Below are 23,487 nucleotides of genomic sequence, written 5' to 3'. Positions count from 1 at the left end.
CAGATGTACATTTTATTCCTTACCCATCTGCTCTGGGCTGCGGACTAGCTGGAACTGAGATAACCTCAAACACTGCCAGCCTGCCCCCCACAGCAGGGTAGTGCGCTGTTCCCCACAGAAGGCTTCAGGACCAGAAGACGAGGAGAGGAGGACGAGGACGGAGGGCTCCTCCGGCTCCGTCTGCCTGCCCCGGGGGTGCAACCGGAGGGAGAAGAAAGTGGGGACGGCCACTCCTTCAACTCCTTCCCTTCCCGCTGGAGGTGAGTGCACTCCAGGCCTGGGCCAGGGGGAACCACCTGCCTCACACCCCGCAGAGGGCAGCGGACAGAGCTCAGACACTTCTAGATGAAATCTTTAGAAAAAGGACACAAGAAAGTGAGATTGGCACAGAGTAAATTATTTCAAGAAGCCAGATTACCAAAGACTTAAAATAACAAATGCGGTTTTAATTGATCGGTAGATAAAAACTACTGGGCAAGGTCAGTAACCAGTTCAGCTCCTTAATCTGTTAGAGTTGCATCCTGGCCAGTGTCCAGGAAGAAGGTTAATTTCATTACTTCACTTCATCCATGGCATTAGAAAAACAAGGCATGATTATCAGTGTAGATGAGAATTGTGGCTGAGCCAAACACAGGCCCTATATTCCGTATTTTTTCTTTAGTTCTTCTACTTTGTCAATATAAGCTTTCATGGCAGCTTCCTTGGAAGTCCCTGCAAGGAATCAAGAGGACAGTCCATCAGGGAGGCAAATTGTAGAAAATCAGGCTCCAGTCAGTGCTGGTTCAACGTTCAGAGGCTCAATTTCTCTCCTGTGAGGTAGGGGTCCTGCTACCTACATCCCAGAAATCTGGCCGGGGTTCAAAGAGTGGTACTAGAGAAGCCTGGCCTCCATAAATCTCTGAACCAATGTGTGTGTGGCTGTCCTGAGGCCTGCCGATGGCCTCTGCGCCACGTGAATCCCCCAGGCGTTGACTGAGAGGTTAGCCTGAACCTTGGGAGAAAGGTTGGGCCCTCCAGATAGGCAGGGAAGTCTCCTGTGGGGAGCCACGGTGGCTTTATTGGTCCTGCTAACTCACATGGTTGGCTCTGACCTATCAAGTATTTCTCTGTTGGGATCTTATCTCCCAGGGCTTTTAAGCTGGGCAGTGAAACATCAAAGCCAGGCACCCTCTTTTCCTCAGAGAGAAGCCATGAGAAAAGTTTGCAAAATTTCAAGCAAAAGCAGCTGGCTCTTGCAGGGGAATGAGGCAAATTCTTGCCTTCTTGCTGCTGCTGTACAAGGGACACTGACTATAAATCCCTCAGATAGTAACACCTAGTTTCCTGGATTCCCCAGTGAAGGAGAGGGATCTACTGGAAATTGGAGCACATCTGAAGGATAAGAAAGAGGATGGCATGGAAATGCCCAATGAACATGGACAGTCAGACAGGCATTCCTGTTCTAGTTACTTGCAAATCCTAGGAGTGTTAGCCATTTTGAATTCAAGGTTTCTCATTTGTAGGAAGACAGAGGGCTTATTCAGAAACTAGCTAGCAAGAACACAAAAGCTGGCAGGCATTTCACTGCCAACTTTTAGGTCTTGCTGCTGCAGGTGGCACATGATTAAGTTGGAGCTGGGACACTTCTTGGCTGCTGCTGCTTAGCATATAATAGCTCCATTCATCGAATCTATGAGTGCCAGAAGCTTGCCAGGCATTAGCTCATTCCTTTCTTTTTTGTGCCTTTCTGGCTGGAAGGGAACTGGGCTGGGCTGCTTGCGCTATGGGCCACTGCCTGGCCTTGTGAGGGAGAGGAAGGTGTGGGCAGGAAGCCGTCCCTTATTCTGAGTATGTAGAAAGCCGTCACTAACAATATCACTTTCCCATCTGTTTCTCAGTGGCTTGGTCCCCGTTCCTCCTCTCCAGATGATACCACTGGTTGGAGATGGTGCTTTCGGAAAAGGCATTAATGATATTAGGAGAAAAAGTAGGTGGCCCAGTTTCTTTCCATTCTGACACTGGGCATGCTGGTTTCCAGCATGAGCCTCATCCACGTTGGTTTCTCTCTTCACCCCTTGCACTCCATGATCAAGAGTGTGCCATTACTGGGCTTCACAAAGGAGGAAAACTCATTCGAACAATTACCTTTCAGCTCATTCCAGGCATCCCACTTGGCCTTGCCTTTGAGGTCCAACATACCAGGACGTTCTTCAACAAGAAAAGGAAAGACATTAGATTTCCTTTAAGTTCTAATGGAAAACTTGATCAACTTTGCTGCCATGAAAGCCATCATGTATTATAACTATCCCTTCCACACTCTGTTATGAAGTTAAATGGGCCTAGGACAGTGTATAGAAATCCAAACTTAAAATCTAGAGACAATAAAAGAAAAATGGTTCTCATTACTAGAGTCCTTGTCTTTCAAGTTGAATAACTCTTAAAATGTCTCCTTTTAGGCCTGACCTGTGGTGGCGCAGTGGATGTAACATTGACCTGGAAATGCTGAGGTCGCCGGTTCGAAACCCTGGGCTTGCCTGGTCAGGGCACATGTGGGAGTTGATGCTTCCAGCTCCTCCCCCCTATCTCTCTCTCCTCTCTCTGTCTCTCTCTCCCTCTCTCTCCTCTCTAAAATGAATAAATAAAAATAAATAAAAAAATTACAAAAAAATGTCTCCTTTTAAAAACTGTACTTTAATTTATGAAACAAAAAAAATATAAAATGAAACAAGAAAACAACAACAAAATAAAAACAAGTACTACATCCATACACACAGCTTAAAATCCAAATGCTACAAATGGGAATACTATAAAGTTTCCCTCCCACCCCATTTCTCTGTCTCATGCATTATTATTTTCAGTTTTCTGGGTGTCCTTTTCTGTGAACTTTAGATTCACACCCTTGCCCCATTTTTCTACCAAATTGTTAGTCTACTTCTTGTTGATTTGTGGGAGTTTTTTCCTGAGGGCAGTGTTTCTTCAAGTTATACCATGATTTTATGTTTACGGGTTTGTTATCAGTTACACTTGGGAAACATACCCACTACTTCCCTGCTGACCTACTTCCCTGCCATGCTGAGAACAGAGCCAAGGGGAGCAATCACAGTGCCCACAGCCTGGACCACTGTGTCATGGGAACATCACGACTTCCTAAGTGCTTTCAGGAAGCTTTCCCAGGGAGACCTAGGAGAAATTGCAACTGCAAATATCAATCCAATCCTAGAGCAGCACACTCCACCAGCCCTTCTGTGATGGTGGCTGCATATTTGTACTGTCTAACTCAGGGGCCTCTTATTAATTGTGGCTGAGCTCCTGGAATTGGAGCTTGTGCAAGTGAAGACTGAATTTTTTATTTTATTTAATTTGAACTATTTTGGTTTAAATTCAGATAACCACATGTGGCTAAAGGCTCCTGTAATGGACTGTGAAGCCCTACAGTGTGCTGATACTTCCCTGGTCAGGAAGTGATGAATTCCCAAGCCAGACTACCTATCCTCATGTGAAAGCAGGGCAGGGCCAGTCTCTACGAAACTAGTGCTTAGCAGAAGAGTTTCTCAGACCCTCCAGCCGCCCTACTTCATTTCTCCTTCCTCTTCCCAGGAGAATACAGAATTCATAAACCCAGCGTAAATCTCACCTTTACCATAGGACCTTCCTTAACTCAGCTTTCCCTGTGACTCCAAGTTTGAGAGTGCCCTAGATCCTTACCTCTGGGCACCTTCTGTTTTTGGCTGGCTGGCAGCTAGCCCACATTCTCCACCCTCCACTCTAACTGCAGTGGAATTGGGGGCTACACTTAACCTCCTAAACAGGGAGGCACGGGAGTGACCTTCTTTTGTGGTGTCATAGCTACCACCTCTGAGTCTTTGCATAAACTGAATTGTGCTGTTGCTTCAGTATATAACTGAGTTTCAGGGGTTTGGGGGGCAGAATGAAAACTGGCCAAGGCAGTATTATAGAATTTGGTAGTTCAAACTCTAACTCCAAAATCTGTACCAAGATTTTTCGACCAAGAGTGGTCATCAGGAACTGTTTCAGCGAAAATGCTGACCTGACCCAGAAAGCCAGCTGCTTCTCTGCTCCTGAGTCAGGCTTGGCTCCACTGCCAAGTGCTCTGGGACTTTGATCTTGCCCATCTAGATTGGGAAAAGTATGTCTCAACAAAACTGCTACTAAGCTGAGAGTTTGGAGCAAGTCTCTTCCAAGTTGGGGGCCATGGCTTCCTCCCAAGTAGATGGGCAAATGTTCTTCATAATCAGTAAAGTCCTCCTAAAACTAGGGTTTGAATTCTATTACCTGAGCTACCAGAACCAAGAGCAGTGCAGGGTCTGCAAACTCCATCCAGGAACAAGATCTCTGGGGAACCTCTCCCAGTTTAAACTCCAGCAACATCATGAAATATCAGTATGCCCCACCCAGAGAGTAGGACCTCGGGTGGTTTGAGTGAGGTTCCCACAGATTAAGAGTTCCAGCAGGAATCAAGTCTGCTGAGTCTGCCCTCCCAACCCCATCCCAGCATACCTGTATTTATATCACCCACAGTTGCTTGTTTGTAGCGGCTGTAGATGAACAGCATCTCATCATCTGCTGGCTTGGTCTTGAGGTGCTTAACATCCTCAGCAGCTTTGTCAAACTCAGCCTGAATGCAAGGGACAGATTAGGCCTGAATAGAGCTCAGTAAGGGGGATCTAGGGTTGCAAAGGCAGCACTCCTATAAAACAGGTGAGGAAAAAAGCAGCGCTCCCTCAAGCCCCTCACCCCCTCAACAGGGCAGATAGAAAGATTCAGCAAAACAAAGAGAGGAAGCATATAGGGTCACTTATTTGATCAACAACTATGGAAAGGGCGCCCTCATTACACCGGGTGATAGGTGCTGGAAATACAGTGGTGAACGAGAGAGGCTAAGACTGCCTACAGTAGGAGTGTACTCGGCAGGAAAAGCAATGTGGCCAATTCCTGGTCACTACCGGGTCACACTGGGGAGTGGCAGGTGTCCCAGTGAAGCCTTGACCTGGTGATAGGGGACAGGATATGAGTACAGCAGGGTCAGAAGCCTGAGTCGGTTGGCTCTCTTCCCCTGGGGTCGGGGCGTCCATCGCCAACCTCTGTCCCAGTGCTGGACTGGAGAGAGGGGAGGAGCCAAAGGTCGCTCCACACAGCGAAGTCTCAGAAAAGCGTGTACATTCAAGAGAGGGCAAGGCCTCGGGGTCACCTCTCCTCTGGTGCACCCTCCCGTTCCCGAAGCCCGACACTCCCCTTCCTCTCCTGATCTCCAAGCTCTCTATCGCTTCCTTTCTTCCCCACTCTGCATGGCACCCTGACTCCGATACTGTCCTTCTGGATGGGGGGCTCGGTCCCCTGCTTCTTCAATCCGTGCAACCCTCTACCATTCGTCTTGCTACCTTGGGCCCTCGCCTCCGACCCCTATCCCTGCTTCACCACCAAGTCCACTCGATGGGCAACTTCCCCGCAGTTGCAGGGCGGAGAGCGACGCTGGGAGCCCCAAACCGGAAAGTTTCGCTCACAAGGCTCCGTCCAGAGCCAGGGCTGGGCATGGGTCCAGTAGAGCGGAGCCGGGCAGAGGAGACCCGGCTGGGATGGTCCTGCTTGCCGGCTTCCCGTCCGGCCGCACTTTCGCAGTCGGGCTGGCCTTGCGTTATACCTGAGACATGCCTGCGGTGTAGGCTGCAAGGATTCCAGTGAGCTCGCGGAGGCGGTGGAGCAGGAACTAGCAGCAGAGAAACAGACTGGCAGCGCCTTTACAAGCGCACTCTCCCAATTTGGCTCGGGCCAGCGACAGGCAGCCAATCAGAAGCCAGGTCTACTCTGGGGCGTGGCCATTTTTGTAGCGCCGCCAGCCTCGCCGAAACCCACGTGGGTCTGCTCGCGCACGCGCAAACGGGAGCCGAAGGGACCTCCGGAAGCAGGTGGGGACCGCGGAAGTAGGGCGCACAGAGTGGAGAGGGCACTTAGGGACGAAAGGGGTCGTGTCCCAGTCTGCTGTGGGGAGTAGCCCAAGGGCAAAACAGAGGAGGTAGAGGCTGAGGACTAGAGACCTTGATATTTGCTTCATGATATCCAGAGCCCAGCGGGCGCTAAGAGGCCGGAAGTTGCCCCCTCTGAATGAGGAACCTCTCCGGCTTGGGGAGCGCAGGTGGGCCCCCGCTCATCAGGAATCTAGAGGAGGTGCCTGGAGACTTGCGCAATGGTGGGAAGCTCAGCTGGGTTCCAGAAAGGCGAAGCCGTCCTCAGCGTTTGGGCAGTAGCCTCAGTTTACAGCCCGTGTTGCACATTCTTGTTTGTGGTGCAGATCTCCACCTGGTGCATTAAAGGCAGGGACAGGTTATCTTAAATTTAACAAACTCGTCCTGGGCCTGGTGCCCAGCCAACAGTTCCTTAAGTGAGTGACACGTTCGTTATGCACAAATACTCAACTCTTGTCAGGTAGTTCCCACCATTCTCTTCTAGGAGATACAACAGTGATCAAAGCAGATAAATTCTTGCATTCCTAGAACTCATATTGGGAAAATAGTTTAAAAGAAGTTAAGTAGAAAGTTTGTTAGGAGGTAGGGAGTTGGAAGTTTACAGCTTTACACTGGAGGGGCGGGTGGGGAGTGAAGGGAGGGTAACATTTGAGAGACCCTCAAGGAGAGGAGGGAGAATTCCAGGCACAAAATTAGTGTAAAGGTGTGAGCCGGGAGTAAGGGAAGGAGGTGGTAGGTTGGTTAGACGATGATGCAGAAGTTGACCTTTATAGGGACTTCAACTTTTATTCTCAGTGAAAGGGGACTTCAGAGCCTTTTGAGCAGAGGATGATGAGACAGGGAGCCTGGGCAGGTCTTTACAAGGTTGTTGCAGAGGCTGAAGTTCTCCAAGGGAACAGAACATAGCAGCACAGGTTGATGTAGAGTTTGAAGGTGATGTTTAAGAGAGTAAAGGAAAGATTTCCTGGCAGTTATAAAGGAGAGGGTGAAGGGAGAGAATTGATAGAAAATTCTCTGGAGACCATTAAAAAGAGGGATCATTCCTATCCAATTCCTGATTGGTGACAAGAGGACTGGACTATAAATCTTCCCCCATTTACAACTGTTGGTGTTTGGAAAGAAAGGCCACTTGGAAGCTTTCAGAAGTAACTTACTAACTTAATGTAGATATAGAATGGGAAGAAGTGGAGGTACAATAGCAAGGGACAAATCTAGAATCTTAAGTATATGAATAATTTTGTTTGAGAAAGCAAGTCTTGGAGTTAAATTTGGGGAAATTACATTTGAATTGTATGACATATAGGTTTCTTCCAAAATGACAATTCAGAACTGTTTTGTTTTTTTTCCCCTCTCTGAGGCACAGATAAAGCCTAGATTCAGTTTTGTGCCATCATTTGGTTCTTATAGCTTCTTTGCTGGAAATTCAGATTATTGCTTGTGTGAGTCAGATTTGTAGTCAACTCTATCTGCTGGTCAGTAGTTTTTTTTTGTTTTTTTTTGTTTTTTTTTTGTTTTTTTTTCCAGAGAGAGACAGAAACAGGAAAGGAGAGAGATGAGAAGCCCATCAATCATCAGTTTTTCATTGCGACACCTTAGTTGTTCATTGATTGCTTTCTCATATGTGCCTTGACCACGGGCCTTTTGCAGACCGAGTAACCCCTTACTCAAGCCAGCGACCTTGGGTCCAAGCTGGTGAGCTTTTGCTCAAACCAGATGAACCCGCACTCAAGCTGGCAACCTCAGGGTCTCAAACCTGGGTCCTCCGCATCCCAGTCCAACACTATGTCCACTGCACCACAACCTGGGCAAGCTGGTCAGTAGGTTTTAACCTTAAGTTATTGTGTTTGGGATATTTGAAAAGATTAGGTACCTATAATAATGTAATTTTTAAAATGTTCCTCAAAGACTGGTTGATGTGAATGAGTTTTGAATAGAGTTAAACATTATAGAAATCAAGATTAGTGTTTTATCATGGCAGTGTCCAATTTCAGTGGGGTTGATTTATTGGTTGCTTATTTGGAATCTACTTCACTTTCCTAAAAAAAGACCCAGTTTCCACAAGGTGGTTTTGTGCCCAGGTTCATCTATAAAAGTTGCTTAAAGCAACTGAAGTATGGAACTCATAAGGTTTGTGGATCCCAGGGAGCAGGGTGCTAAGTGATCTTGACAAGGAGTGTCTTTCCTTATTATGGGGCCCACACTAAGCCAGCTTTTTACTTGGTTTTATTTTTTATTGATTTTTAGAGAGAGAGAAGGAAAGAGAAAGAAAGAAACACATCGATATGTTGTTCCACTTATTTATATATTTGTTGGTTGATTCTTGTGTGTGCTCTGATCGAGGATCAAATCCACAACCTGGTATATCTGGATGGTGCTGTAGTCTAACCAGCTGAGCTACTGGGCCAGGACTTAGGCCAAGTTTTGAAATACCTAAAGGCATGCTCTTGGTCTGCTTCCTGCTTCCTTCCCTTTTTGGTGACTCATTTTTGGTAATCTCCACCTATTGAAATGCTTTCTTAAGCCCTCCACTTACCCTTACTCTAGGGATTTAGAATAGCATTTGTCTTTTAACCTAGAGATAGTAACAAACCAGCATCTGAGATTTAATTTTTAAAAACAAATTTTAAAGTATACTGGGGCCAATAAGTTATATGTATTTTTAATCCTGTATTTCGACAGTATTGGGAAGGAAATTGCTCTTCATATACAGGGAAAGTGCTAAGTTCCTTAGCTCTGTTTATAGCCTTACTAGCATCTGTCACACTTTGTAATTATTTTATTTACAATTATTTTTATTTTTATTTATTCTTCTCTCTGAGGCCCCTCTACATAAGCCAGGGAGGATAGGGATCACTATTTATTGGTCAAACCTATCTCCAAATGCCTGACACTTTAGGCACTCAACTAACTCTTTGAGTAGTACGAACATTCCTGTACGTCCTCATGCCTCCTGACCATCCAGAGTATGATCGTAATAAAAATTTCTATTTTTAAAAATGTGTAAGGCAACATTTAAAAAAGGCAACTGTAGCGCGGGCCGGTTGGCTCAGCAGTAGAGCGTCGGCCTAGCGTGCGGAGGACCCGGGTTCGATTCCCGGCCAGGGCACACAGGAGAAGCGCCCATTTGCTTCTCCACCCCTCTGCCGCGCCTTCCTCTCTGTCTCTCTCTTCCCCTTCCGCAGCCAAGGCTCCATTGGAGCAAAGATGGCCCGGGCGCTGGGGATGGCTCTGTGGCCTCCGCCCCAGGCGCTAGAGTGGCTCTGGTCGCAACATGGCGACGCCCAGGATGGGCAGAGCATCGCCCCCTGGTGGGCAGAGCGTCGCCCCATGGTGGGCGTGCTGGGTGGATCCCGGTCGGGTGCATGCGGGAGTCTGTCTGACTGTCTCTCCCTGTTTCCAGCTTCAGAAATATAAAAAAAAAAAAAAAGGCAACTGTATGTTCTTTTTGTTTCCATAAATTGGTTACCAAACAACATGATTTTACATTAATAAAACTGTAACTGGAAATAATTTCATTTTTCATTAAAAAAACCTCATTCCCGGGGGTCAGCGAGCATGAAAAAAACTCACTACTCAAAGGGCTAATGGTAATTGAACTAACAGTGCTTTCTCTCTCTCTCTTTTTTTCCTTCTTTTTCCAAGTGAGAGGAGGGGAGATAGAAAGACTCCCACATGCACCTTGGCAACCCCTGTCTGGGGCCGAGGCTCTGTCCATCTGGGGCCACGCTCACAACCAGGCTATTTTTAGTGCCTGAGGCTGAGGCTTCACAGAGCCATCCTCAGTACCAGGGGCTGATGTGCTTGAACCTGTTGAGCTATGGCAGTGGGAGTGGAAGAGAGAGAGAGAGAGAGAGAGAGAGAGAGAGGAGAGAGAGAAGGGGGAGGGGTAGAGAAGCAGATAGTTACTTCTCCTGTGTGCCCTGACCGGGAATTGAACCTGGGCCATCCACACACTGGGTTGATGCTCTACCACTGACCAAACCAGCCAGGGCAATTGTGCTTTTCTATCAATGAAATGTATTCTTTTTTTTTTCAGGGACAGAGAGAGTCAGAGAGAGGGATAGATAGGGACAAGAACGCAGAGCAGAGAGATGAGAAGCATCAATCATCAGTTTTTCGTTCGACACCTTAGTTGTTCACTGATTGCTACTCATATGTGCCTTGACCATGGGCCTTCAGCAGATTGAGTAACCACTTGCTTGAGCAGCGACCTTTGGTCCAAGCTGATGAGCTTTTTGCTCAAGCCAGATGAGCCCGCGCTCAAGCTGGCGACCTCGGGGTCTCGAACCCAGGTCCTCCGCATCCCAGTCCAATGCTCTATCTACTGCGCCACTGCCTGGTCAGGCAAAATGTATTCTTTTTGATTAGCCATGAACTTGGAAACCAACGAAGTTTTTTAGAACTGAATGTGAAACTCTGGGCTAGAGCAGTGTTTTTCTTCTTTCTGTTTTTAAAGATTTTATTTATTGATCCTAGAGAGATTTTTAGAGAAAGAAGCAAGAGAGAAAGTGGAGGAGGATCCACTGCGCCACTACAGGTCAGGCTAAAGCGGGCTTTTTCAACTGCCAGTCTGCTAACAGGTCTGCCAGAAATTTTATGCTGGTTTGCGAAAGCGTTAACCACCTTGATGAAGATTATATGAGGATTATAGACCCAGTGATCTTCTTCACCCAGTTTGCTATGCTCAGGGTGATTTCTGCCTTAGTGGTCTCCAAAATAATTCACAGGTCCTCAAGTGTAAAGAAATGGAAAACTATTGGCCTAGAGTAAAGTAGATGAACTGGTGCCAAGGAGAACCATGTAATCTCTCTGTGGCGATTTCCTGGGCTTGGAAACAGAACACCTGGAATGTTAAGGGAAGATGAGGAACCTGATGAACCCATCAGCCTAACCCACTCCTCCCAATTAGTAGAGAAAGGCTGTTATGACAGCTTTCCCTCACATTCTTAGGATACAAGTTTTGACTACTAGGAGGCTTCACTTGCTGGGTCTAAGTGTAAAGTCAGACAAGATACGTTAATACTAGTGAAAGCAGCTCTTGCCCAGTTTAATATTAGCTTCTTTTTATTAATGGAACCTCTAGTTTCTGAAAGTAACCTATCTTTAAAAAATGGACTACAGGCCCTGGCCGGTTGGCTCAGCGGTAGAGCGTCGGCCTAGCGTGCGGAGGACCCGGGTTCAATTCCCGGCCAGGGCACACAGGAGAAGCGCCCATTTGCTTCTCCACCCCTCCGCCGCGCCTTCCTCTCTGTCTCTCTCTTCCCCTCCTGCAGCCAAGGCTCCATTGGAGCAAAGATGGCCCGGGCGCTGGGGATGGCTCTGTGGCCTCTGCCTCAGGCACTACAGTGGCTCTGGTCGCAACATGGCGACGCCCTCTGGGCGTGCGGGTGGATCCCAGTCGGGCGCATGCGGGAGTCTGTCTGACTGTCTCTCCCTGTTTCCAGCTTCAGAAAAAAAAAAAAAAAAAAAAAAAAAAAAAAAAAGGACTACAGTTGCAGCAAAGTTTTACTAGAAGGCAAGGGTTAGAATATTAACAAGTGATGAATTCTATTCATTTGGTATTTATTTTCCAGTTTCTTGGGCTGTGACTTCCGAGGCAGGGTGCCAGGAAAGCTTGAAGGGGGCTGGTGTGTTTTAAAGGGAGAGAGGTCTTGGGAAATGCTCTGGGACAGGAGTGGGGAGAGGTGGGCAGCGTTGCAGGCTCCTGTTTTGTGAAAGCAAAGGGAGGTAAGCACTGAGAGGATGGGGTAGGAATGCAGCACAACTTTTCTCTCCTCCTTCCCTCTCCCTTTTTTCTTTCTTTTCTTCTCTCTCCATCTCTCTCTCTCTCTTTTTTTTAAATCTTATTTTTATTAATTTTAATGCAGTGACATTGATAAATCAGGGTACATATGTTCCGAGAAAACATCTCCAGATTATTTTGACCTTTGATTATGCTGCATACCCCTCACTCAAACTCAAATTGTCCTCCGTCACCTTCTATCTGGTTTTCTTTGTGCCCCTACCCTGCCCCCACTCCCTCCCTCTCCTTCCTCGCCCCTTCCCCACCCCTCCACCCCACGCCCTGTTACCATCACATTCTTGTCCATGTCTCTAGTCTCATTTTTATGTCCCATCTATGCATTGGTTCATATAGTTCTTAGTTTTTTTCTAATTTACTTATTTCACTCCGTATAATGTTATCAAGGTCCATCCATGTTATTGTAAATGATCCGATGTCATCATTTCTTATGGCTGAGTAGTATTCCATAGTATATATGTACCAAAGCTTTTTAATCCACTCGTCCTCTGACGGACACTTGGGCTGTTTCCAGATCTTCGCTATTGTGAACAATGCTGTCACCAACATGGGGGTGCATTTCTCCTTCTGGAACCCTTCTATGGTGTCCTTGGGGTATATTCCTAAAAGTGGGATGGCTGGGTCAAAAGGCAGTTCGATTTTTAATTTTTTGAGGAATCTCCATACTGTTTTCCACAGTGGCTGCACCAGTCTGCATTCCCACCAGCAATGCAGGAGGGTTCCCTTTTCTCCACATCCTCGCCAGCACTTATTCTGTGTTGTTTTATTGATGAGCACCATTCTAACCGGTGTGAGGTGATATCTCATTGTGGTTTTAATTTGCATTTCTCTAATGATTAATGATATTGAGCATTTTTTCATATGCCTATTGGCCATCTGTATATCCTCTTTGGAGAAGTGTCTATTCATTTCTTTTGCCCATTTTTTGATTGGATTGTTTGTCTTCCTGGTGTTGAGATGTAATTACAAGTTCTTTATAAATTTTGGTTATTAACCCCTTATCAGACATACTGTAAAATATGTTCTCCCATTGTGTAGTTTGTCTTTTTATTCAGTTCTTATTGTCTTTAGCTGTGCAAAAGCTTTTTAATTTGATATAGTCCCATTTGTTTATCCTGTCTTTTATTTCACTTGCCCGTGGAGATAAATCAGCAAATATATTGCTGCGAGAGATGTCGGAGAGCTTACTGCCTATGTTTTCTTCTAAGATGCTTATGGTTTCACGCCTTACATTTAAGTCTTTTATCCATTTTGAGTTTATTTTTGTGAATGGTGTAAGTTGGTGGTCTAGTTTCATTTTTTTGCAGGTTGTTGTCCAATTTTCCCAACACCATTTGTTGAAGAGGCTGTCTTTACTCCATTGTATTTCCTTACCTCCTTTGTCAAATATCAGTTGTCCATAGAACTGTGGATTTATTTCTGGGTTCTCTGTTCTGTTCCATTGATCTATGTGCCTGCTCTTATGCCAGTACCAGGCTGTTTTGAGTACAATGGCCTTATAGTATAGCTTGATATCAGGAAGTGTGATACCTCCCCCTTTCTTCTTCTTTTTTAAGATTGCTGAGGCTATTCGTGTTCTCTTTTGGTTCCATATAAATTTTTGGAATATGTGATCTATATCTTTAAAGTATGTCACTGGTATTTTAATTGGTATTGCATTGAATTTATAGATTGCTTTGGGTAATATAGACATTTTAATGATGTTTATTCTTCCTAACCATGACCATGGTATATGCTTCCACTTGTTTGTATCTTCCTTGATTTCTTTTATCAGTGTTTTGTAATTTTCCGAGTACAAGTCTTTAGTCTCCTTGGTTAAATGTACTCCTAGGTACTTTATTTTTTTTGGTTGCAATAGTGAAGGGGATTGTTTCCTTAATTTCTCTGTCTGACTGTTCATTGTTGGTGTATAAAAATGCCTCTGATTTCTGAGTATTAATTTTATATCCTGCCACCTTGCTGAATTCATTTATCAGGTCCAGTAGTTTTTTGACTGAGACTTTAGGATTTTCTATAGACAATATTATATCATCTGCAAATAATGATAGCTTTACTTCTTCTTTTCCAACTTGAATGCCTTGTATTTCTTCTTCTTGTCTGATTGCTGTGGCTAGGACTTCCAGGACTATGTTGAATAAGAGTGGTGAAAGGGGGCACCTCTGCCTTGTTCCTGATCTTAAGGGGATTGCTTTTAATTTTTGCCCATTGAGTATGATGTTGGCTGTGGGTTTCTCATAGATGGCTTTTATCATGTTGTCTCTCTCTCTCTCTTTTTGTCTTTCCTTTTCTGGTAGCATAACTGTAGAGAGAGGAGGCCTGGCAGCTGGAGGTCTTACCTAGTCCTTTATCTTCACCGTTTTCCTCTTTGGGTGTACATAGAGGAATTGCAGCAGGTTGGTGTGAGAGAACAGTGAGTGTGTATGTTACACTCATGTGTATAATCTCCATTCCCCTCTGCTGTTTCCACCTAGACAGCATGGTGGGGTAGTTGTGTGGGCTGAGGTGAGACGTGGAGTCCTGGGCTTGGCAGCAGGGGGTTCTGTTGGGGAAGAGGTTTACACTGGCTGGGAGAAAGGAAGAGAAGACGTTCATTAGACTTACTTAAACACAAGTTGGTCATCCACTGGTCAGGTGCTGCTTGTTTTCTGTGTAGAAATACTTATGATTATAGGCAGGAATAATGAAGCCCCTTATGATACCTTGAGTTCCATGCTGCAGTTCTTGTTCAACTTCATCAGAAAGGATAAAGTCTCTTCTGAATCTGCATTGTCTTCTTTGCCTGTTTCCTTAGCTCATGGTTACACATGACAAGCACTTGGTAAATGATTTGGAATTAGGTTGTTACAAGTGAATTTTCTAGTGCCTGTCAACAAGAAAATTAGCAATATTAAAATTGGATGACAAATACTTTGGCTGATAATTCCCATGGAGACAAATGACCTTAAAAAAAATCTTTGTTTGTGTTGTGAAACAATGCCATAAAAAAAGCCCTTAATTTTTATTTTGAGATAATTGTAGATTTACGTGCAGTTGTAAAATAACAAGAGATCCCTGTATCCTCACCCATTTTCTCCCAATGGTGACATCTTGCAAACTATAATACGTAGCACCGTCAGAACGTTGACATTGGTATATGTAAGAACCAGACATTTACATCACCCAGGGTCCCTCATAGTACCCTCTGATTACCACAGCCACTTCCCTCCTGCCTTTACCCCCTTCTTAGCTCTTGGCAACAGGGAATTTGTTCTCTATTTCTGTCATTTTATCATTTCAAGAATGTTATCTGAATGGAATCATGCTATTTGTAGTCTTTGGTGTTGACGTTTCACTCTATAATTCTCTGGTAATCTGTCCAGGTGGTTGTGTGTACCAATAGCTTTGTTCCTTTCTACTGCTGAGCAGTAAGTATTATACCGTCAGATGATGAGCCAGTTTGTTGACTCATTTACCTGTTGAAGGACATCTGTGTTTTTTTCACTTTTTGGCTATTACCGATAAAGCTGTTGCTAGTCATCCATGTACAGATTTTTATGTGGACGTACATTTTTATTTTTCTGGGGTAAATTCCCAGGAGTGCAATTCTGGGCCATAAGAAACTGTCATTGTGGCCGTACCATTTTACGTTCTTACCAGCAATGAATGAGATACCCAGTTTTTCTAGACCTCACCGGCGCTTGGTGTTATCACTGTTTTTTATGTTATCTATTCTGATAGATATGAGACAGTATCTCATTGTGGTTTTCATTTCCATTCCCAAATGGCTGATGATGTTAAACATCTTTTCATGTGCTTGTTTGCCATCTGTATATCTCTTTGTGCAATGTTTCTCTGTGTCTTTTGCAGATATTTTTTAATGTTGAGTTTTGAGATTTCTTTTTATATCTAGATACTAGTATTTTGTTGGATATGTGATTTGCAAATATTTTCTCCCTGTTTATAGCTTGTCTTTTCATCCTCTTAGCAGTCTTTCACAGAGCGTAATTTTTTAATTTTGATGAATTTCAGCTTATCAGTTTTTGCTTTATTTGATTGTACTTTTGGTGTCAAATCTAATAACTCTTTGCCTTGCCCTAGATTATGAAGATTTTTTCTCCTTTCTCTCTCTCTCTCCCTCTCTCTGTCTTGGGGTAACAGTTTTATTGGTTTGTGATTATATTTGATATTCTTAATAGTTGTAGGACCATTTAAGTTTTCTGTTTCATATGGTTAAGCAGTGGTAGTTTGTATTTTTCAAGAAGGTCTAGCCCTGAATGGTAGCTCAGTTGGTTATAGTGTCATACCAATGTGCCAGGGTTGTGGATTTGACACAAATCAATGTTTCTCTCTTTCTCTCTTCCTCTCCCGGACTTTCCCTTTCTCCCTCTCTCCCTCTCACTCTCCCCTCCCCCTTCCTCTCTAAAATCAATAAAAAATATTAAAGAAATTGGTCCATTTTATCTAAGTTGTGAAATGTGCATACATATATTTGTTTATAGTATTCTCTTCTTATTTCCTTTTGCTTGCTTTGGGTTTGTTTTGCTCTTTCTAGGTTCTTGCGGTGAGAGGTTAGATTACTGATTTGAGACATTCTTCTTATTTAATATATACAATTAGTGCTATACATCTATACATTTACCTTTTAGTTCTTTTTTGTGTCCCCTAAATTTTATGTTGTATTTTTATTCAGTTCAGTGTATTTTTAAATGTTCTTCGAGACCTCATCTTTGACCCAGAGATTGTATAATTGTCTCTTGCCTAGTTTCCAAGTACTTAGAGATTTTTCTGTTATCTTTCTGTTTGAGACTTTTATTTTGATTTCATTCTGCTCAGAGAATGCACTCTGTATGATTTTACTTCTTTATATTAATTCTGTGTTTTTCTGTTACCGAGGATACGGTTTTATTAGTATGTATTTTGTGGCACTTGAAAAGAACGTGCGTTCTGCTGCTGTTAGTAGAGTGTTCTGTAAATGTCCATTACATTCTGTTAATTGGTGGTTGAATTCCAAGTCCCTGTTGCTTTTCTCTCTAGATATTCTACCAGTGCTAAGAAAATGTTGTTGAAATCTCTAACTACAATTGTGGATTTGTCTATTTCTTCTTTCAGTTCTATCAGGTTTTCTTCACATATTTAACAACTTTTTTTTTATACACATTAGGATTGCTATAGCTTGTTGGTGGATTGATCCTATTGGTCCAAGATTTCTTCTTTTTCTTTCTGTTTAGATATCCTTTATCCATTCTTTTAGGGTAGGTGTGCTGCTAACAAATGCTCTTAGTTTTTCTTCATTTGAGAATGCCTTGATTACCTCTTCATTTCTGAAGAATATTTTCACTGGGTTGGGTTTTGGGTTGATGGTCTTTTTTTCTCAGGATTTGAAAACTGTTGTGTCATACCCTTTGGCTTCCATGATGAAAAACCCACTGTCATTTGAATTTGTTTTTAATCTTTAGGTAATGCTTATTTTATTTTCTCTCTGCTTTCAAGAATTTTTCATTTAGTGTTCAAGTTTGATTACGATGTGTGTTGGAGTGGCTTTGTTAGGTTTGTTCCATTTGGGGCTCACTTACCTTCTTGAGTTGGAAAGTTTTTAGCCATTACATTTTTAACCCTGCTCTTTTTGGATTATTATAGTCCCACAGATTCTAAGGCTCTGTTCATTTATTTTAAGTCTTTTTTTTTGTTGTTGTTCGGGTTAGGTAATTTCTGTTGTTTTATCTTCCTGTTCACTGATTCTTCCCTGTGTTCCCTCCATTCATTGAGTTTTTAAATTTCAGATAATTGTGTTTTTCAGTTCTGAGATTTCTATTTGGTTCTTCTTTATAACTCCCATTTCTTGTATGAGACCTTTTACTTTTTCATTTGTTTTGAGCATGTTTGTAATTGCTCACTGAAGTATGTGATGTCTGAGTAAAATCTTTTGTCATATTATTCTAAATATTTCTGTCATCTTGATATTGGTTGCCTTTACTCATTCATGGTGAGAGCTTCCTGGTTCTTGATATGCTGAGTGATTTTTCAGTTGAAACTCGGTTATTTTGGGTGTTAGGTTCTGAGACTCAGGATCTTATCTAAGTCTTCTGTTTTAGTGACGTTTTTCTGACACCTCTCAGGTAGAAGAAGGAAGATTGCTGACTTGTTACTACAGGTGGGGATAGAAGTTCAGATTCTTGGTTTGATTTGTGTTGACACCTGCAGCATGGTGGGAGTTTTTACTTCCCACTAGGCCTCCACAGGGCGAATTTCTGTTTAGGAGGGCTAAGAAAGCCTAGTCACTGCTCCCTACAGACATTGGGGTGGAGGTGGGTGTGGCCTCTTTATGGGTGAGTAGTTGTGAAAGTTCTGACTCACCACCAGTCCTCTGATAGGACCTGTTATGATTTTGTTAAATTAACATTTGTTAAGTGGAGCACAGAATGCTGGGTGCTGAGCTCAGCCAAAGATGGTGAGAGAAATAAAAATAGGGAAGTTTATTGTTCATAGGTCTTAGTGCAGATACCTGGCACTGTGGGGACATATGAGGAAGCCAAGGCAGGGTGCAGGCAGAAAGAGTGGCAGGACCTGGGGCACATGCTTTTATTAGGGTCTGTGAGTGGAGTGCTGTGGGGTTCACAGGCTAAGGCTTGATTGGTCAATTCAAACCAAAAGTGCAAGGTTCTAGTAAGCTCCATGGGGGTCTTATCTAAAGGGTGCACAAGGGGAGGCCCTAGAAGAGGAAGCTGTTGATCACAAGGGCTGTTGGGGAAATCATACAGGGGGGTCCTCGGATTACGACAGTCTTGATAATAAAAACTTCCATAAAAACTTTAAAAAATTAAGATATGAGTCACTTTTTTTTCTGTTACTACAGTACAGTATATAGTACAGTATATATCCTTTCCTTTTTCTGTGGCTTAGTTGTATTTTTATGTTCTAGATTATGATTTTACAACTGTGTTAGGATAGGTAAGTGACTTAGGCTAGGGTATGTTTCAACTTACACCAAAATTCGGGTTATGTCACTGTTGTAGGAACGGAACTGTGTCATAACCCTAGGACCCCCAGTATAGGAACTTCTATCTGCTAGTCACTCTCTGGGCTGCTGTCTAAGGTGTGTGATTACATGAGGGGAAGGGTCAGTTTAATGTCCCTGCAGGTCCCTCTATCAAGCGTAATTGATGTCCAGGTAAGAATACAATAGAGTAATGTAACTAAACTCTTGACAACAGTGTGGAAGGGGAGGGGCTTTGCCTTACTTTGTGCAGAGGTGGAAGGCTGAACCCCCCCAGGTGGTCTCCACTGGCACTGGGATTGAGTCAGGCTCACTATTGCCCAGCTCCTTACTCCTCCTCTCTAGCATCACCCTGAGGGTGGAGTAGGTAGGGCTCTTCTTATTAAAGCCAGTGAAGAAATCTAGGCTCCATTTTTGCCTTTGCTAGTGTATGGGGGCTGGGGTGCACTATTTTCTGTGATTTCTTGCAGGAGTGGAGAGTGCTTATTTTGTATAAGTTTTCTGTCTTGCTATGTTGCCCCTTTCCTGGTTCTGTGGCTAAGAACAGACTTTTGTCCAGGGTTTGTTTTTGTTTTTAACTGATTGGTGTTTACAAGTTGCCCACTTCTTTAGCTCCACTTCTGAGATGTGTGAAAACCTAGGGACCTCACCATTGTGTGTTTCCCTGGGTATTGAGGTCCCTAGCCAGGCTGCCACCTTCTCTCCACCTTTCAGGTCTTCTTATGTTTGTTTTATATGTAATATCCAAGGGTTTTAGTTGTGCTTAGCAGGAAATATAGGAAAATGTACATCCACGCCATCTTCCCAGAAGTGAAAGTGTAGAACAGTGTCATTTGAAATTTATTATTATTTTCTCTGTGAATTAAATTGTACCCTGAATTTGTAACTTAAAGCTGTGGCTACTCAAGGTGAATAATGACTCATTGTTACCATTCTCCTTGGGAGAAGATTCATTCTGTTTGGAAGCTGTGTGGTGTGACTAAGCTTATTCCCTACCAAATTTCATAGCAGGGTGTTTTTCTTTCTAAGAAGCTAAGACATCATATACTTATTGGTTTGGCCATTAAAAATGAGTTTCAGTAAGGCCTAATCCAACTTTTGCTAGTGTTTATTAGTAAAATGTACATTTTTGAGTACTGCCTTTAGAAATAGTTTATTTTGAAAAGCATCCTGTCAGGGATGGGTGAGACCAAAAGTAAGTTTGGAGTTTATCTTCCTTAACAGTATTTTCTGATTACGTCAGAAAGCTAGGAGTGTTGCCACAGTAACACTGGTCCTTTATTAGAGCCTACCAATGCATTCTTTGTGCGATATGCTGGCAGCTCTTGATGAAAGTCAGAGGTCATATGTCTCAGTCTTGGCCCTGCTACTGAGTCGGCATCATTTCTGAACTCACAGGTCCTGCGTTTCCTTGTTTGCAAAATGGGGACAGTTATACTGATTTTGCTGATAGTTTATTGAGGATTATTGACAATGTAGCTATAGCATTTAGCACAATGTGTAATATGTGCTGGGTGGCTGTTAATACCATCATTAGTGTATTCTATTAAAGCAGAAACCTTGAAGCAAACTCATAAGAAAATCGGAGTTCAAATACCTTTCTCTGGTCCTTATAATAAGGTCAGATAGTTGAGTGTGACCGTTCTTCATTGACTCCATTATAATTTGTCAGGACTGATTTGTGGTATCTTGTAACATGGATTGGTGTAATAAGCATTTTCATGGAGGATTTTTTTCTTTTTTTTTTCTTTTTTGCATAGTAGTGAGACTTCACTATAATTGTAATCTATATTTAAGTAGATTATTAAAAAAATTTTTTTATTTAGTGAGAGGAGGGAAGGCACAGATGGACTCCCGCATGTGCCCTGACCAGGATTCACCCGGCAAGCCCACTAGGGGGCGATACTTGGCCAATCTGAGGTCCTTGCTCTGTTGTGACCTGCAGCCATTTTTTAGTGCCTGAGGTGGAGGCCATGGACCCATCCTCAGTGCCCAGGGCCAGCTCGCTCTAATTGAGCCTTGGCTATAGGAAGAGAGGAGAAGAGAGAGAGAAGCGAGGAGGGGGATGGTGGAGAAGCAGATGGGCGCTTCTTCTGTGTGCCCTGACCCAGAATCGAACCCCAGACATCCATAGGCCCGGCTGACGCTCTACCACTGAGCCAGCTGGCTAGAGCTAAATAGATTACTTTTAAAACAGAAAGTTTTAGTTTAAATAAAGAGATATAATATTAAAACTGTCATTCATGTCCCCATGCCTCTCACTCCTGTATATGTCTTTCCAATTTGGCATTTGTACTGGTTTCCTAGGGTTTCCATAATAAAGTCTCCCAAACTAAGTGGCTTAAAACAAGAGAAATTTGCTGTCTTACAGTTCCAGAGGCTAGAAGTTTAAAATCAAGGTGTTGGCAGAGTTGATTCCTTCTGAGGCTGTGGGGGGCCTTTGTTTCCAGCCTCTCTCCCAACTGCTGGTGGCCCCAGGCACTCCTGGGCTTGCTGATGCATCATTTCAATCCTCCCTCTTCATGTGGCACCCTCCTTGTGTGCCTGTCTTCACTTGGCCATCTTAAAGGGATACCAGTTATACTGGATTTAGGGCTCGTGCTTAGCCACTATGACTTCACCTTAACTGATTATATCTTCAACAACCATATTTCTAAATGAGGTCCCATTCTGAGGGACTGGGTGGAGCTTAGGACTTCAATATATCTTCTTTATGGTGATGGGGGCCAATTCAACCCATAGCAGCATTCTTCTAAAAACCAGAAGTTAGCAAATTGATATTAAAAACACAGCCCTTCCCCTCTGCATTGCTGTCTCCTGGTGTGTGTGTGTGGGGGCAGTAGAGAGCAAGGGAGTAGCACATGGGACTGAGCCAGATTTAGGAAAATCAGAAATGTTTCCAGTATCGAAAGAACTGAAAGAGGGCCAGTATGATTGTTGGGTGGTGACTCAGCAGGGGACAGAGTCTGGGGCCAAATCATGCAGGGACTAACTGGCTGCTATAGGAGATCGCACTTCCCTGCAGGGCTGCGTGGAGCCTCTGAAGAATTTTAAGCAGAGGAGAGCTACTTGGATTTAAGTTTTTAGCGAATCACTCTTGCTGCTGTGTGCCACATGGGTTGAAGGGGCCAGACTGGTGATGGGAAGATCAATTAATTGGGAACCTTTTTCATTATTCCAAGAAAGAGTGGGAGACTAATGTGACCATAATAAAGATGGAGAGAAATGGGAAATTCAAGATACACTTTGGGGAAAGAGCTGATAAGGTTTGCTGATGGATTAGCTGGAGATTATGGAGAAAGGTGAAAGTCTTTGTTGATGGTTTGAGTAACTCAGTGGGTGTTTGCATAGTTACTGAGAATGGGAAATTTGGGTTGGGGGCTGGGGTCAGATTTAAACTGCCAAATTCAGTATGGGATATATTAAATGCCTGGCTGTATTTAAGTAGAGAAGCAAGTAGCCAACTTCATGTATGAGTTTTGAATTGAGGGCTAAATTTTGAGAGTTGTCAGCATACGAATGGCCATGAAAGCCATGGGCAGGGAGGAGACCGAAGAGCTCCCCTGGGAGGAGAGCAGGGAGAGTAGAGGCCAGCGTGGTACCGAGCTGGAGGAGCATTGCTGCTCCTCTGGAAAAGGAGCAGGGCAGGGGAGTGTGGTGTCACGGACCTGGAGAGGCATGAGTATGTTCTTCCACGTGGCTAGTGCTTCTGGGAAGTTGACTGAGATCATCTTTCACCACCCTCAAAGTGATGTAAAGATAGGAGTAGAGATCTGCTCAGTGCCTCTGACCTCCTGCTGTTTGAGGGCTGGGTGCAAAGTCTCGTTTAGAATGGATGGAACAGAGAGCAGCTGGAGAAACTGGGTCAGGCATGTGTGGACAGCTCTGTATTATTCTAGAGGGGAACACACTGGCCCTCTGCTGGGGGTAAGTGGGGAGGGCACTGTCCTTCAAGGCTGTGGGCTGGATAGACAGCCTAGCAAAGAGGGTCCAGAACAACGGCCACAGGGCTTCTGCTCATAAGATGTGCAAAGAGACTCAGGGAATATGGCCTCTCACTGAGAGCCAGTTCTCGGGTTTGCACCGTATTCTGGTAAGTATTCCTATGAGTGTGCACCTCGGTCAGACACTGGTCAACGTGCCTGGAAGGGACTGGGACTAAATCGATTTTGTTAGTCCAGACAGCATTAATTAATTCCTGCTCTCAAGACGACTGCAAGCAGCAGGACCAGGCCACGCTGCAGTCTTGACCCCAACCATTGCCCCAGGTTTTGATCCTAGCCCTCTGAATAAATCCCAGAAACTACCCATGGCCTTTAGAAAACCAGATGCCTTTCTATTTTAGCTTCTCTATTGACCTTCCCACCTGGTTCGAGGCATCAGTCCAGGGGCAGTAGCATGTACCAGCCAAGCACAGGCTCTGCTGTGGGGCATAGGGAGGAAGTCTAGACTGGTTCTGTCATCCACAACAACCTTAGCCAGGGAGCTGACCACTGACCCGAATGCCCTGCAGTAAAGTTGGTGGGACTGCTCACTGCATTGAAAGCTGCTGACAGATTTTAATTATTTTTATTTATTTATTTTTATTTTAGAGAAGAGAGACAAAGAGAGAGAGAGAAGGCGGGGAGCAGGAAGCATCAACTCCCATATGTGCCTTGACAGGGCAAGCCCAGGGTTTTGAACCGGTGACCTCAGCGTGCCAGGTCGACGTTTGATCCACTGCGCCACCACAGGTCAGGCCATTGCTGACAGAT

The 23,487-nt window shown here is 44.1% G+C and overlaps 2 protein-coding genes across 7 annotated transcripts in view; one reads left to right on the top strand and one right to left on the bottom strand.

Moving 5' to 3' along the window:
* Positions 1-425: 425 nt before the first annotated feature.
* On the bottom strand, positions 426-5,771 carry DBI (diazepam binding inhibitor, acyl-CoA binding protein). The gene is made up of 4 exons (XM_066280878.1): positions 5,639-5,771; positions 4,498-4,615; positions 2,125-2,187; positions 426-711 (listed from the first exon to the last, which is right to left on the bottom strand). The coding sequence occupies exons 1-4, from the start codon at positions 5,645-5,647 to the stop codon at positions 638-640; spliced, it is 264 nt and encodes an 87-aa protein (XP_066136975.1). The 5' UTR covers positions 5,648-5,771; the 3' UTR covers positions 426-637.
* A 78-nt stretch (positions 5,772-5,849) lies between these two features.
* The window catches only part of C5H2orf76 (chromosome 5 C2orf76 homolog), a 97,937-nt gene continuing 80,299 nt past the window's right edge, over positions 5,850-23,487 (top strand). For 4 of the 6 annotated variants that reach the window (XM_066280874.1, XM_066280873.1, XM_066280870.1 and 1 more), the window contains exons 1-2: positions 5,850-5,903; positions 23,326-23,466. The gene's annotated coding sequence lies outside the window, so the exon portion shown is untranslated. The remainder of the gene's footprint in view (positions 5,904-23,325; positions 23,467-23,487) is intronic. The other 2 variants (XM_066280875.1, XM_066280872.1) reach the window with 2 other exon arrangements.

This window comes from Saccopteryx bilineata, chromosome 5 (genome assembly GCF_036850765.1).
Source record: "Saccopteryx bilineata isolate mSacBil1 chromosome 5, mSacBil1_pri_phased_curated, whole genome shotgun sequence".
Lineage (NCBI taxonomy): Eukaryota > Metazoa > Chordata > Mammalia > Chiroptera > Emballonuridae > Saccopteryx > Saccopteryx bilineata.
This window is presented reverse-complemented; position numbering and strand designations above follow the sequence as displayed.